The sequence below is a fragment of the Bufo gargarizans genome, chromosome 3 (genome assembly GCF_014858855.1).
Source record: "Bufo gargarizans isolate SCDJY-AF-19 chromosome 3, ASM1485885v1, whole genome shotgun sequence".
Taxonomy (NCBI): Eukaryota; Metazoa; Chordata; class Amphibia; order Anura; family Bufonidae; genus Bufo; species Bufo gargarizans.
In genome coordinates, this window is record NC_058082.1 from 45,261,046 (window position 1) to 45,277,778 (window position 16,733).

The 16,733-nt window shown below is 50.5% G+C and overlaps 2 protein-coding genes across 2 annotated transcripts; one reads left to right on the plus strand and one right to left on the minus strand.

The window, feature by feature from the left end:
• The first annotated feature begins 274 nt into the window (after positions 1-274).
• DNAJB13 (DnaJ heat shock protein family (Hsp40) member B13) lies at positions 275-5,179 on the plus strand. Its single transcript, XM_044285177.1, has 9 exons — positions 275-282; positions 348-467; positions 1,445-1,548; positions 1,889-2,050; positions 2,188-2,345; positions 2,439-2,552; positions 2,641-2,754; positions 3,640-3,716; positions 4,939-5,179. The coding sequence occupies exons 2-9, from the start codon at positions 400-402 to the stop codon at positions 5,090-5,092; spliced, it is 951 nt and encodes a 316-aa protein (XP_044141112.1). The 5' UTR covers positions 275-282; positions 348-399; the 3' UTR covers positions 5,093-5,179.
• A 4,460-nt stretch (positions 5,180-9,639) lies between these two features.
• LOC122932640 (mitochondrial uncoupling protein 2) lies at positions 9,640-16,269 on the minus strand. Its single transcript, XM_044287166.1, has 8 exons — positions 16,119-16,269; positions 14,052-14,211; positions 12,776-12,984; positions 11,971-12,178; positions 11,564-11,758; positions 11,374-11,475; positions 10,895-11,075; positions 9,640-10,733 (listed from the first exon to the last, which is right to left on the minus strand). The coding sequence occupies exons 3-8, from the start codon at positions 12,899-12,901 to the stop codon at positions 10,619-10,621; spliced, it is 927 nt and encodes a 308-aa protein (XP_044143101.1). The 5' UTR covers positions 12,902-12,984; positions 14,052-14,211; positions 16,119-16,269; the 3' UTR covers positions 9,640-10,618.
• Between the last annotated feature and the right edge of the window lie 464 nt (positions 16,270-16,733).

Genomic DNA, 16,733 nt, shown 5'->3' on the forward strand with positions numbered 1-16,733 from the left:
TGGGGTACCTGCTGCATTCTGCGCGCAAGCGATCACGGGAGTTGTAGTCCGTGCTAGATACAAACCATCAGCACTCGTATACGATTGGACTACAATTTCCAGAATCCCCACGAAACACGCCGTCAGTTGTAGTAAAGTAGTGGTCTTCAACAACATGGCCGCCGGCTGATTGTAAAGCTATATGAAATATCACAGGCAAGATGGACGCCGTTACGAAAACAAAGAGTTCCTGTAGGACGCTGCTGCCATCTTCAGGCGGAGGCTAGAGCTGCACTCTCACAGGTTAGAAGATTAGCCAGCAAGGCATGCTGGGCGTCACCATGGTAACAGTGCTGTATCTCTCCCAGGTTGCACTGCGGCCGGGCGTCCTTAGTTACAAGCTGCCGGGGCTCGGTCATCATGGGGCAGGATTATTACTCGGTGCTGGAGATAACCCGCAGCGCCGGGGATGCGGAGATTAAAAAAGCGTAAGTGTGGCTAGATAACGCAACGTGTGAACTGTTCAAGTGACCCGAGGAGCTGACACTCATTTATCAGTCAGGATATACAGGCGGAATGATAGTTTGGCCTCTAGTCCCCCAGCCTCTGATTGTAGTTTTGTAATTCCTTGGTGACTATTGCCACATACTAGTCGCAAGCTGTTGTGTTGTGGCATGCTGGGAGTAGTAGTTTTTCAATTGCTGAAGAGCCACAGCTTGGAGACCATTGCAGTACCCCAGTCTTTGGACATGCTGGGAGTAGTAGTTTTTCAATTGCTGAAGAGCCACAGCTTGGAGACCATTGCAGTACCCCAGTCTTTGGTTGTTGGACATGCTGGGAGTAGTAGTTTTACAATTCCTGCAGACTTACAGCTTGGAGACCCTTGGCAATACACCAGCCGCAGAATGTCGGGGCATGCTAGGAGTTGTAGTTTTGCAATTGCTGAAGAGCCACAACTTGGAGACCATTGCAATACACCAGTTGAAGGCTGTCAGCGCATGCTGGGAGTAGTAGTTTTGCAATTCCTAAACAGGCACGGCTTGGAAACCATTGCAGCACACCAGTCACCGGTATGCTGGGAGTAGTAGTTTTACAATTGCTGGAGAGCCACAACTTGGAGACCATTGCAATACACCAGTTGAAGGCTGTCGGGGCATGCTGGGAGTAGTAGTTTTGCAATTCCTAAACAGGCACGGCTTGGAAACCATTGCAGCACACCAGTTGCCGGCATGCTGGGAGTAGTAGTTTTGCAATTGCTGGAGAGCGACAGCTTGGAGACCACTGCAGCGCCCCATACAAATGACCCCCCTCCCCTCATGTAGATATAGTAATAACCGATCTGAATATCAGAAACTGTGGGTGGTCGAGGCGTTAAAGGGTTAATGAGGCCCTCAATCTATTCACGACAAATAAGAGATCAGTTAACAGCAACTTGTTGATGGTTTTCTCTGCTACTTGGGTTCAGGTACCGGAAGTTGGCATTGAAGTTCCATCCGCTGAAAAACAAGGAGCCCTCCGCCCCGCACCGATTCCGGCAGATCGCCGAGGCCTACGATGTCCTCAGTGACCGTGAGTAGATTGTAGTCTGAAGCTGTGTATTTCCAAAATGTGGATGAACACAGCTGAGGGTCTGTTACCATTGCATCCATTGTAGACAATCCCTTCTCTGCGTTGATACATTGTAACAAATAGGACGGGAGAGAGGTCTGTGCTGATGTGTTTTCTCACAGAGGATTGGCCAGAGTCTAGACTAATATATTGTAACAAACCCTCAGCTGTGAGAAGTTCTTCACCTTCTGGATGTTAAAAAAAACTTGCACACACTGCCAGCAAGCAGAGGTTTTGTAAATGTTGAGGAATTGAAATGTCTTCCTCCACCTACGCTGTATACTTTGGCTTGTCTGAGCAGTTCGAAAGAAGGCGACGTATGATAAGTTCGGAGAGGAGGGTCTGAAAGGTGGGATCCCGGCTGAGTTTGGGGGTCCGGACGCCTGGACCTCAGGTTACGTGTATCATGGGAACCCCGACAAGACCTTCAAGGAGTTTTTCGGGGGAGATAATCCATTCGCAGGTGAGTACAGGCGGAGGTGACCGGTTTGGATGTAGCCCGCGACCCCCAGGGATCCCACTGGGGGTTGTAGTTGCGCCCACACAAGCTCGGGATCCAGGAATTCGTTTTCACCTGCTCCTTTGTTGTCTCTGCTCCAGATTTCTTCACCCCAGACGGTTCTGAAGTGAACACGGGATTTGGGGGTCTGCGAGGAAGAGGAGTCAGGAAGCAGGACCCCCCGATCGAGCGCGATCTCTTCCTGTCTCTGGAGGACTTGTATTTTGGGTGCACAAAGAAGATCAGAATTTCCCGCAGGGTAAGGGGGGGGGGCATAGAAAAGGGGGAGGGGCCTGTAAAGCGGATTAGCCTTACGCCCCCTATAACATGTACGTCACCCTGTGACCCCCAGGTGATGAATGAAGACGGCCACACGTCCAGTATACGGGATAAGATCCTCTCCATAGACGCCCACCCCGGCTGGAAAGCGGGCACCAGGATCACGTTTCCCACTGAGGGCGACCAGGTCAGAACCGGACGCTGCTTCCCCCCCCCCCCCCCCCCTAGCCGTGTGCCCCTTTAAGACTGAAATATCAGTGGTATTCTGTCTCCAGGGGCCCAACATCATCCCGGCGGACATAGTCTTCATCGTGAAGGAGAAGCCCCACCCCCGCTTTGTAAGACAAGGGGACGACCTGATCTACACCGCGAACATCGAACTTGGCAAGGTAAAAAATAAAATTAAACTACGTATGTGTGCCGTACAGAACGCAACGCGCTACGGGCGCTTACAGGCTGTCATGTATGGTGCTTGCTCTGGGGTTGCCATGGGGGCAACGAACAGAGTAACTGCATGGTACTTCCTGTCATGTGGGTAAAGGTCCCATGACAGGATGTCGGCACCCAGAAGTCTGTTGATGCTACCATGGCAACCCCAGAGCAAACGGGATGCTTTACACTGCAGCACTGACGAGAGAAGAACAAAGCCAAAACTTTCCTAATGGGTTGGGGGGTTCTGGCTGATTGGATGGTCATAGAAAAGTATATGAAACTCTATAAGGGCTCATGCAGACGAAGGTGTGCCAGCCGGGCCCACCCGTATTGCGCCCGCAAAGAGCCGGTCCGCAATATACGGGCATCGGCCATTTGTGCACCACATGACAGATGAATGGGTCCGCAATCCGGAAGGTGGGGTGTGGAGCGGAGTGCTTCCGTGGGGTTTCTGTCCTGTGCCTCCACATGGCAAAAAAGTACTGCGCATGCACTCCTTTTTTGCGGTGTGGACCGCCGTATGCAGATTGCGGACCCCATTCATGTGGCCCTACGGTCGTGCATTGCATGTACATGAGCCTTATAGAGTTTCATATGCTTTCCTATGACCCCCCCACACACTTAATGCCGGATTAACAGAATTTTATTCCGTTATATGGCGCCCTCCATAATTCTCTCACTTGTCTGTTGTCTCCCACACTGCACAACATGCGCCAGCGCCCCCCACCCCCTGGAAATGGCGTACTGGACTTATTTTATAGTCCTGTGTTGGGATGTGGTAGGATTTCGCACAATGCCCAGAAGGGGGCAGCACTTAACCCGTAATCTCTGGTTTTCTGCAGGCTCTGATCGGCTGCACTGTGGAAGTGGAAACACTGGATGAAAGGATATTGAATATTCCCATCAATGACATTGTACAGTAAGTATTTAAAGGGATTGTCCACAGGATGGGGGTCCGACCTTTGGGGCCCCTCTGCGACGGCAGCGCAATCCTGTAGTCAGACAGCCGGACAGTTGAAGGGCCGCAGTTCTTCACCTGCAAGGGGCTGCCAAAAGTAGTGGCTCAAGTGCCGAGGCTCTTCTGCCAGGAACAGCGACTGCGCATGGGGACGGCTTCATTTCTGGGTCGCAGCGCATGAACAGTCACCGCTCCGGAAGCGGAGCCTCTGCGCTTGTGCCACTACTCGGAGCAGCGACGCAGGTGCAAGATTGTTAAGGCCAGGCAGGATGTCCATCAAGTGGCAGGGTGGGAGCATCAGCAGCAGTGGGGGCAGCCCCTCGCAGGTGAAGCACTCTGGTTGATTCATCTCCAGCATGGACTCCACCAGACCTCTTAGGAGTCCTGTGGTATCTACAGTAGATCCTAAGCCGCTCGCTGGGGCCTCCATAGACTTGTTGTTCCAGAACATCCCACAGATGATGGTCGGATGGAGATCTGAAAAATTTGGAGACGAGTCATCACCTTGATCTGTTAATGGTCCTCAGACCATTTCTGATCTAGTTCTAATGCTTATGTGTCCATTGTTGGTGGTGGACAGGTGCCAGCATGGGTGCTCCGACCCTTCTGAAGGCTATACAGCAGGCAGACATGTCCAGCATCAGCTGACACCTTTCTATCATCAACAACAGCAATGGACTCTACAGTAGCTCCCCTGTGGACTCTGAGCCTTGGCCATCATTGACCCCTTGGACCACTTTTGGTAGGTGCTGACCTCTACACCCCACAAGACTGGCTGTTCTGGAGATGCTGTGCCCTAGTCATCATCGTTTGACCCCTTAGTCGCCCAGATCCTTACGCTTCCCACACATCACCTTCACGTGCCCAGTGTATCTCCCCCCCCCCCCCCCCCCGACACCAGATAATCAGTGCTATTCGCCTGGCAGTGGCTTTGTTGTGACTGACGGGGTGAGGTCTTATGGCAGCAGCTCTCCATATAGAGGGGAGGACCAGGCTCCTGGATATTTGAGGGTGTAGGATACGCAGGTGACATGGTACTTGCTGCCTGATGACACTGTGGGTCCATCCTTAGAGGAGACGGGGTGGGCAATAGGCCTTGGACCTCCTGTTCTGGGGATGAGGTGCCCCCTCTTTACACGTACCCCGATGGTTGCTAAGCTTACCACTTTCTTCTTCCCTTCAGCCCCAAATACAGTAAAGTTGTCCCCGGGGAGGGGATGCGGACGGCCGGAGACATCACGATGAGGGGCGACCTCATCGTCCAGTTTGATATCCAGTTTCCAGAACATCTGACGCCACAGAAGAAGCAGCTGCTCCGGAAAGCCCTCCTGTCCTGACCCGCGTGATACATGTATCCCAGCCGCGTATCCGATCTTCACCAGTGTACTGTGTGGACTCTGATAATAAAGAGACATCTGACAGTAGGAGATCTCCAGTGCGATCATAGCTGTTCACACAGTGCAGAGAGAGCACTGCACCACTAGAGGGATTGGTCATACAGCTGGGCGGAGACGAGACTACCCAGGGCCTAGTGACATCATCTCTGGTGCAGTGACATCACTGCCAGTAACAAAATCAAGGGGGCAAAAGCCACCAGTGGGATAAGCATGCACAATATGGGGAAATACTCCAGGCATATATACCAATAGACACATATAACAATCTATATATATATATATATATATATATACAGTACAGACCAAAAGTTTGGACACACCTTCTCATTCAAAGAGTTTTCTTTATTTTCATGACTGAAAATTGTAGATTCACACTGAAGGCATCAAAACTATGAATTTACACATGTGGAATTATATACATAACAAAAAAGTGGGAATTGGGAAATAACTGAAAATATGTCATATTCTAGGTTCTTCAAAGTAGCCACCTTTTGCTTTGATTACTGCTTTGCACACTCTCGGCATTCTCTTGATGAGCTTCAAGAGGTAGTCACCTGAAATGGGAGGGAGGGAGGGAGGGAGACTTTCTCCCTGCAGCTTACACTCAGACAGCACAGTGCTGCAGTCTGAGAGTGAGCTGTTCAAAAGGACATCCCTGCGTGAGATATTCCCCAAAAAAGCATTAGCCAATAGAAGTCTGGTCACATATCCCTAATCAGCCAGTAGAGCTCGCAGGCCCTTAGTCTCCACATACACACAGTTTTACTCCAGGTTTCCATAACAACCCAGTCATCTTTCTTCACTGCTGTAGGTCAGCTTTAAAGGGGCAGGGCGCTGTAGAGGTCACAGTTATGGGGGATACTGTCGATATCTTTTAACAACGCACACAAACATTAGATGAAATATACCCGTGCGAAGCGGCTCCTTTCTGCTAGTGACCTGTATAAAATACAATGACATTAATAAGAAACTGCCCAGATCAGCGACCTGCTCAGCATCTCGTTCATGGCTCCATGCTGTAAAATGAATCTGCCATACAGATGGAAGTGCTGCAAATGTGAACGGGCAGGGGAGGGGTGTGTTCCTTCCCCTTCCTCTGATAGGCTGCAGGCACTAGGCTGGCAGCCTATCAGAGGCCGGTGGTGGCGGCGCCGCCTGAGCCGTACAGCGCGGGACACAGGCCGGAAGAGGCTGCATCACATCGCTGACATGGAGGTAAGTATGGGAGTTTATTTATTTTTGTGTACAATACTGGTGGCTACATCATGGCGGGGGGGGGGGGGGGGGGCTCTGGCTACTGGCACACGATATGGGGGGCTCTGGCCACTGGCACACGATCTAGGGGGGCTCTGGCCACTGGCACACGATATGGGGGGCTCTGGCCACTGGCACACGATCTAGGGGGGCTCTGGCTACTGGCACACGATCTAGGGGGGCTCTGGCTACTGGCACGCGATCTAGGGGGGCTCTGGCCACTGGCACGCGATCTGGGGGGGCTCTGGCCACTGGCACGCGATCTGGGGGGGCTCTGGCCACTGGCACGCGATCTGGGGGGGCTCTGGCCACTGGCACGCGATCTAGGGGGGCTCTGGCTACTGGCACGCGATCTAGGGGGGCTCTGGCTACTGGCACGCGATCTAGGGGGGCTCTGGCTACTGGCACGCGATCTAGGGGGGGCTCTGGCTACTGGCACACGATCTAGGGGGGCTCTGGCTACTGGCACACGATCTAGGGGGGCTCTGGCTACTGGCACACGATCTAGGGGGGCTCTGGCTACTGGCACACGATCTAGGGGGGCTCTGGCTACTGGCACACGATCTAGGGGGCTCTGGCTACTGGCACACGATCTAGGGGGGCTCTGGCTACTGGCACACGATCTAGGGGGGCTCTGGCTACTGGCACACGATCTAGGGGGGCTCTGGCTACTGGCACACGATCTAGGGGGACATCTATGGGGGCACTTATTACTGGCACATTATTGGTGGGCACTATAAGGGCATCTACTGAGGCCACAAATAACGGTTATTTATTTTATACTGGGACACATTATGGTGGGTACTATGGGGAAGGGGAGAGGAGTACTATGGGGTCATCTATGGGGGCACTGAGAAGGTATTTTATACTTACAAATTATGGAGGACACTGAGGGCATTTACTAAGGGCATTATATAGGGGTATTTTATACTTCCACATTATGGGGGCACTATGGGGACATTAGCTTAACTGGGGGCATTACAAGGGGTATTTTTTTGCACTGTGACATAAGGAGAATTATTTCTACTGGGGGGGCATTATGGTGGGCTTTATTACTCCCCCATGGTATGACCCCCTAGTAGCAGCCCCAGCCTCTCCCTGCTCTGCTATCCCTCTGCCCAGGCTCGGACTGGCCCACGGGTACAGGTAAATCCCCCGGTGGGCCCCTGAGCACTACATACATATACTCAATGTACAGAACCTCAACCAGGACCTACCTTCTCAAAGTTGCTGCAGGGACCCCCATATTCAATCATCTGGTAGCATCTTGCTGCGGTGTGAGCAGGTAGTATTTGAATGTATCCGTACGGTGGGCCTCCAAAATAAATTTTACTGGTGGGCCCGAGGCACCCCAGTCCGACACTGCCTCTGCCCCTTCTCCAAATCCTTATTATGAAATCTCTCTCAGGATAAAACACAACATCAGCTCCGCCGAGCCCCCGGCCAAAGTGTGGAAGTGGCGTCCGAGACCCCCAAGGGCCAAGTAACTAAGTTTTCATGTGAAATATGTTTGTTATACCCATATACCGCTACACTGTGCCCCACCATATACCTCTACACTCTGCCCCACCATATACAGTATACCGCTACACTCTGCCCCACCATATACAGTATACCGCTACACTGTGCCCCACCATATACAGTATACCGCTACACTGTGCCACACCATATACAGTATACCGCTACACTGTGCCCCACAATATACCGCTACACTGTGCCCCACAATACACAGTATACTGCTACACTGTGCCCCACAATATACCACTACACTGTGCCCCACAATACACAGTATACCGCTACACTGTGCCCCACAATATGCAGTATACCTCTACACTGTGCCACACAATACACAGTATACCGCTACACTGTGCCCCACAATATACCTCTACACTGTGCCACACAATATACAGTATACCGCTACACTGTGCCCCACAATATACAGTATACCTCTACACTGTGCCCCACAATATACAGTATACCGCTACACTGTGCCACACAATATACAGTTTCTTATGTAAAAGTCATGAGGGGGGCACCTTGTTTTTCACCCCCGGGCTCCATTTCACCTAGAATCGGCCCTGGGTGTGGGTCCCACACCTACATCGATAACGGAGCCAGCAAGTGAAGGCGGGTGTATGCACAGCCGCCCTCCATTCATTTTCTACAGGGCCGGCGAAAATAGCCGAGCGCTTGATCAGCTATCAGTCGGCCCCATAGAAAATGAATAGGAGCAGGGGTGCACATGCGCGGTGCGCTCCCATTCACTTCTATGGGGAGCCAGCTTGGTGGTGGCCAGACCAGAGTCCTCCAGCCACCACCTTGCGGGGCTCTGTTCGCTATATAGCTGCTGGGGCCCACACCCACAAGACAATGGGGGCATATCATTGTATATGGAGACAACCCCTTTAAGGCCGGCATCTAAAACTCCAGTCTTAATAAATGACCTTTTTTCCATTCACTCTTACAGCCTAGCCCTGGCTGCAGTATTTTATTATTGCCATTGTATGTCTATTACCGCACACAGACCTCGAGCGTCTCCCCGTACATTGCAGGCTTGTAAGTAAGCCGCCCTATTTTACATTCAAAATCAGTCAGTGATCCGCCGTGTTCACTGCTGGGTCTGTCGGCCGCCCCCTGGGTAGTGACCGCTCCAGACTGGGGGTAATGGATGGCACGTTTAGGAGGTGCTGAAGATTAGCAGCCACGTTTCAGAAACAGCACCACCCCCTGGCCACAGGTCGTCTCCGGTACTGCAGCTGCATGGACGTGAACTGCGTTATCACATACAACCTGTGGTTCGGCGTGGCGCCATGTTCTGCTAATCTTGGACAACCCCTTGAAGCAAGTCTGTATTCAGCCGATTCTCAGAAAGATGAGCGAACTTGCGCTTTACAAGTCCGGGTTTTATTACAATCCCGATACCGCGGGCCATGACGGAGTTCTATATCAGAATTGTAATAAAACCCGAACTTGTAAGACACCAGTTCACCCATCCCCAGGAGACAGCAGGGACCCCAATGCAGCCGGCACCCAGAATTCCTGAAGTGCACCCCCGTCTTTGAAATAAAGGCAGTTCTGGCGCTAGACAAGCGTCAGATAATCGGACTGGCATCACCCCACGTTCTCAAGAAGGGAAAACCCATCAAATCGCTGAATGAGCTCTGCTACATCGCCTCATCCAGCCTGTGCTGCGGTTTCGCTTCTCTCCCTCCCAGTAAATAAGCTGCGAGGCGACCGTTTTGTGCATCTTTATTTTTAGTTCATGCAAAGTCATACAAAAAAAGACAATTAAAAACGTGAACAGGAGTGGTTTGGTCCTGAGGAGGGTGAGGGGAGTAGTCGGCGGATGAGTCACGTCAGCAGCCCCTGGAGTGTGACCGTCACGCAACAGATGAGCAAACAAAAAAAAATAAAAGCGGAAGTCACCTTGGGTTGCAGCTTGTGGTGTGCTTGAAGGAATTGAAAGCTGCAACCGATAACTGTGGCCCCATATGACTACACAACCACCAGACCAGTAATCCTGCAAACACTACTAGGATAACCATACTGTAGTCACAACCAAAGCTGCACTGTACTGGCAGTTCAGAAAAAGCTCTGGTAATGCACGGATGGCATCAGCCCCCAAGATGAAGCAAAACTACAACTCTCAGCATGCCCCGACAGCCAGCTGTCAGAACGTGCTGGGAATTGACAACTGAGGGGCACCAGCCGACCAGTATGATACTTCTGAATGCAGCTTTGGCTGTGACTAGTGAATAACTCACAGGATTAATGAAGCAAAAGACTTCCAAATACTAAATTTTATGTAAATTCTCAAAACTGGAGCTAAACCTGAACTCAGGCATCAAAATTGACAAATTCTTATTAAAAAAATAAAAAAACACTAAAAGCTGAAGTAAAATATTGGGGGGGGGGGGGGGATATATATTTTTTTAAAGTTCCCTTTTTGTTACAGAAAACTAGGAGATGGCAACATGGCCGCCATAGGACATTCCCGCTCGCTCCTAGACTGGTGAAGAATGGGAATTTTAGTTTTTTTAATTATTCCTTTTTTTTTATTTTTTATTTTTTTTTTTATTTCCAAGTGGCCAGAAATAAGTGTGAAGTAAGGACGGAGGGGGAGGGGGGGGGCCTAACGTAAACCGTACTAAGAGGTAGAGGACAGGCCGGGGGAGGGGGGAGAGGTTACAACCCAAAGGCCAGAGCGGCGCCTCAGAAAGGAGCCTCCCAGGAGACGCGGGCGGACATCATGGCTCTCTTCAGCTGCTCGTAAGTCACAAACATCACGACGTTCCAGGAGCCCAGCCTCAGGAAGGACGGCATGAACCTGCGTGAGGAGAGAGGCGGCGGGTTATTACGGACGCTTCTCCTTTAAGATCCCCGCCAAATTGACAGTCAATATTCAAGGCATTAGAGGGGTTCCCAGTTTTGGCCACTAGGGGCGCTGTTCTACTGGATTCCACAAGTTGCCCAATTGTCAGCACTTACCCCTTGTAGAAAGCCATGGGTCCCTCCTGCCGCACCATGGTGAGGGCACAGTTCAGGGCACTTTGGTACTGTCCCTTGGCAGAGTTCATGTATCTTGTCTTCACTACATCAACGGGGGAAGCGATCACCGTGGTGCAGAAACCAGCGCCGAACGCAGAGGTGAAGTGACACGGGAGGGTGTCTGCAGGATTAGACAGGGGGTCACCATCAGCGCCATCTCACACATACATATTAACGGTTTGCAATGAAATTCAGCTAAGGTTTCCATTCACTGACAGCAACCAGAGGATGGATATCTGTCCTGATCACAGACCACTCATTCCAGCGAGAGCCAACTGAGCAATCAGCCCAAGGACAGACATCCGGATCTGGATTTAAGCAATCAAGGTTTCCATTCACTTACAGCAATCAGATCTTTAAAGAAGCCCAATTGCTGAAGTTTAAAATTTGAGGATTTTTTTAATGACGGGAACACTCACCGCTCATGAGGTTGGATTTCAGGAGGGCGTCCTTGATGAGGTCGTAGGTCACCAGCTCAGTGCAATTTACTAAGGCGTTTCGGGTGATGTTGGGGGCGGTGCCTACGTGAAAAAAATAAAAAATATAAACCTCAAACCTACTTTTTTTTGCAATGAAGAAAAGGAAATAAACCAAAAGTTCAGTGCAAACCTTTCCAGAGGCCGCGCATGCCCTCCTCCTTGGCGATGGTCCGGTAGGCGTCCATCGTCCCCTTGTATCTTCTGGAGCTGGAGACTTTGGCCTGAGCTTGGAAGCGCACCTTCACCACATCCGTGGGCTGAGCGATTGCGACGGCCATGGCTCCGGTCGTGCAGCCGGCGAGAAGTCTGCTCCCGATTCCGACATCTGTGGGATAAAGCCACGGATGATAAAACTCTGCTCACGACGTCATTAACCCTACTAATGCTGAAACATTGCTACATCTCCCATTGTGCAGACACTGAACAAGCAGGGTGACTGTGCAGACAGTGTCCGGTGCAGGAAACCATTTTTTTTTGTGCAGCTTTGGATGTGACTGGAGTAGAAAAAACCCCACGCAGTTAGTGCGGTCTACTTACGTTCAGATCCTTTGGTGTAGAATTGCTTGACAGAGTCATAGAGTCCGATACGGACGGACGCGAAACTCATCTGTCGCTGGAGACCGGCCACCAGCCCGTTGTAAAGGCTCCGTGGTCCTTCAGTCTTGACCATGGTGGAGATGGTTCCGAAGACGCCCTTATACTGGGAAGACTTCACGTTGACTGATGTCTTGGTCTCTCCTTGGAGCTACATGGGGGGAGGGAAGGTAGATGTAGCTACACAGGTCTATCCACTGTATGGATTATCAGCTCTCAGGAAAGCTGGGTGACAACCCCTACCCAGAGCTGAAATGCAGCAATACTAGTTGTCACCCAGCTTTTCTAGGATTCAAAATGGCAGATTATGTAGTAGGGGGGGGGGGGGGTAGCCTGGCAGATATCGGACAACCCTCAAAAATCTGCGATGCCCGTCACCCAGCTTTCCCAGGAACAGATTAACACTAAATGGCAGTTTTAGGCCTCTTCCAAACGACCGTGTGTCTCCCGTGGCCGTGTGCATTTCACATCCACGATTCACTTGAATGGGTCCGCAAATCCGGTTATGCGATGCAGAACGGAAGCACTACGATGCGATTCTGTGGTGTTCCGTTCCGCAAAAAGATAGAACATGTTCAATCTTTTCTGCGGAACGGACCCCATTCAAGTGAATGGGTCTGCGATCCGCATGGTCGGTGCCCGTGCATTGTGGACCTGCAATTTCCGGTTTGCAGCCCGGTCACGGGGGACGACGACACACGTTCGTGCGAGAGGCCTTAGGATGAATGTATGGACCCCCGGGACTCACCTGGAGACGGACTTTCGCAGTGTCCAGAGGGAAGGTGAACAGGTCAGCAATGCACGCTGCCGTACCTGCGCCAATGAACTTCACTGCGGCGGTAGGGGGGACGTCGGTGGGTTTGAAGCCAACCATTTTGGATGATGCAAATAATCAAGAAGATGACTGGGGTTATAGTGATGTAGTGATAAGACAAGGCAGATCAACTCCGCCCGATCCTAAAAAAAAAAAAAAAATTATTAAATAAAATTGTGTAAAAATTGATTGCACCAAAAACGACAAGATTCGGAACATAAAATAATATCCACATGTTGCAAACAGAACACAATGTAACATTGCACTTGGAGGATTCTGGAGATTCTGTGCATCGCTCCATCCCCCACCAGCAGACGATAACAATGGTTCCTATAGAAGCGGCCGGTTCAGTCCGGTTCACCACGGCCATTGTACGCAGCCATCCCCAGGGGACCAGACCCATACGGTTCCAGGATGAAGCGTATTTTTACTTTTTTAGCTAATATATATTTTACATCTATATGAAACCAATTAAATTTTATTTTAGGCATTATTAATTCTGTTCAATGCAGTATTTATTTATTTTTAGTTTGTTTATTTTTAAACACAGATTGTCCGCCACACATCGCCGACTACAGCGCGGCAGCGTCACAGCCGGCGAGAGTGCGATCACGTTGCAATCTGAAAGTAAGTTGTCGCGGCAACTTTAGGGGGGGGAGGGGGGGGTCACAACGCAACCTTGTTCCTTTTCGTTGGTTGCGATGCCGCCGTCCGACCAGGTGACGTGCGTTGCGGCCCAAAGCCTAGCTAAACCTAACGCATCAAGACTGTCCGATATGTAAGGGAACTTGTCTAGACCATAAAAAATAAAATGTACAGAGCTTTTTTTTATGTTTCTATGGTAATTTTCTTAATTTACACTTTTCTTCGTGACGTCGTTTTCTTTCTCTCTACAAGGCCCCATCCCCCCCCTTATCTCCTGCGCTGGCTGGGACCTTTCACCTACATCCTGTACAACAGGGAACAGTCTGTCTCCACAGTTATCTCCTGTAAGAACAACAACCCCCAGCATCATATTACCACCAGGTCAAGTCTAAAGTCTGCAGAACAGGAGGGCCACACCTTGTGGAACCGGGGGCCACACAGTGGAAGGTGTGAGAACCCTACCCTGCAGAAACCAGTCCGTTTATTACCTCGTTTTCTATCATTAACTTAAATTGTAATTTTAATTTGTAATCTTTAATCCCACACGGTCCAGAGAGGACGTTACCTTCAAGTATCTCAGCTGGAGTGGAGACAGGTCTGAAGATCAGGCTTCTCTGAAGGCGTCGCGCCCGTCAGATTTACCACCGGCAGTGGATACACGATACCCTTTGCTTTCCATAGAAAAGTGTTGGTAAAAACGATGCTGTAAAACCATAATACTTATGCTGGAAGAGAGGAGAGCGAGAAGGGATGTCAGCAATAAGAAAGACCAAAATTTTAGAAAAAAAAAAATAAAGTTTTAAAAACTATGGCGCACCACAGAGCATCCTGATGTGCCCGATACCAGTCGGGCTCTTTTCACGCCGCACCTGTACGGTACGTTTACTGATCCAAGGTCCATTCACACAGCAGATCCGGGGCGGAACTTTATGGAAACCAGTGTGTTTGCCGACAATAGGAGGGATTTTCAATTACAGAAAATTCTGCAACAGATCTGCCGGGTGTGAATATCGCCCTATAGGTTACGGTGCAGCCCATCGTTCCCCGTTATCAGCCATACTTTAATAACTAAACACCTTCCCGTCCCTCGTGATCACCACTTTATGGGGCGAGAACCTCCATACGGGTGACCGATAACACCCACTGTTCCTGTGACCATTAACCCCTTATGGTCCACTGTCTGTATGGGGTCCCCTGCTTCCATCTCCAGATGTGCAGTTAACAGATAAGGACTTGACCGCCCCCCCCCCCCCCTTCAACATCCGCTCCCAGCAATGAAAACCACCTACAGAGGACACCACTGTCTATGTTATTTGGCTAAGGAGCTGTGACTATTAAACCCCCCCCCCCCCCAATTAGGGTGCAAGGCCCCCCCCATTACAGCTCTGACGTGGGTGGTCACCCAGCTTTCTTCGGGTCCAGAAAGGCAGAGGCACATCTTGTTAGGAGGGGACGCATCAGGTCGTAGGCAGATCTGCCATCCAGGAAAGCTGGGTGACACTTGTGGGTGGGTGTTCTAGACATATACCAGTCGTCACCAAGTGTTTGATAGGTCTAAGACAAGTGACAAATAGGGATTTTAAAGGGGAACTTGACACCTAAGGGTCTATAAACTGAAAGCCCCTCCCCCCCCCCCCCAAAGAATCTCTAGAACAAAGGGGCCACAGCTTGGCTACTTTCACACTAGTGTTTTGCTGGATCCGGCAAGAACGCTTCCGTTACCGATAATACAATCGGATCCGTTCATAACGGCTGCAGACGGTTGTATTATCTGTAACATTGCCAAGACGGATCAGTCATGAACTCCATTGAAAGTCAATGGGGGGGGGGGGGGGGGGGACGGATCCGTTTTCTATTGCTCTGCGTCCCATGACAGAAATCAGCAGCGTGCTGCTCTCCGGTGTGGGAACACAACCAGATGGAATGGAATACAGTTTGGAGCGCTCTGTTCCATTACGTTTTCTCCCCGATGACAATGAATGGGGACAAAACGGAAGCAGTTTTTTCCCCCGGTAGTGAGACCCTATGACGGATCTCAATACCGGAAAATATTAACACTAGTGTGAAAGTTGCCTTAGCCCTATGGTTGAAGAGTTTCTTCCACCGAGAATCACCACTAATTAGAAATACAGCAGAGCAGGTATTAAAGGGGTCCTCCAACCACAGGTTACCACAACAGACATAATGCCACATAGGTGGAGGGCACGGGCGTAACTACCATAGCAGCAGACCATGCGACTGCTATGGGGCCCAGGGCAGGAGGGGGTCCAGTTGGCATCATCCCCTCTTCTACTTGGGGTGAGAACTCAGTCAGGACTCTACCCTCTAGAGAAAACAAAAATGGCCCAAGGGTCATTGAGAGGGGTTTAGGCGGAAACCCTTCTGTCCTGTGTGGGGGGCCTGGGCCGATCCTTGCTATGGGGCCCTTACTTCTCTATGTACACCACAGGTGGAGGGTGACAGTGGTTAAAAAAATAAATAAAAGTCAATTCGAATGTCAGAAGACACATTTAAGAACTTTTCTACAAAAAAGAAATCAAATACAAACTGCAACATTGTATCAAATGCTCCTATTTAGTGACAGGTGGCGACAATGTATCTACGGTTCATAGACAAACATGGAGACACTTACCAGTAAGAGAAGAAAGGGAGTCAATGCTGGTGGAGGGTCTGGAGCCTGGAGGGGGGGCTGGGATGTAACAATGGCGGGAGCAGGAGGATGAGAAGTGCTTGTCCTCAGCTGGGTAAGAAAGGCTGAGTCACTGAAAACCAGTCTCTGCTGCTTTATATAGACTGGAGGTGGGGGAGGGCCAGTGCTCACCACTTCCAGCCTGCAACCCTGCACCCAACCCCCATCCTACCCTACAACCCTAACATGCTCCATCCCATATTCTAGCAGCTCCCCATCCCAAGATTGACCCCCTCCAGGCAGCAGGTGTCACTGGTTACACAACTGATATTATGCAATGCAATCAAATAGCAGCAGGCACCTGGTAGAACTAAAAGTCTCAGCACAGTCTGCTCAGGAGGACAAGCAGCTGCTGCTTCAGAGCTTCCTTGGTATTAGCAGTTCTATATAACCCAGGGGGGCTGCATTGTCACGTGGCCGCCAAAAAAATTGTTGATCGGCGCTCGTTTGCATCGGCTATTGCGCAGGCGGATGCAAAGTGAATGGGAGGAATGATTGACCGCAGTGGTCGGCTGGGCATTTATGGTTTTCACTTTTATTTATCATTTTTTATATATA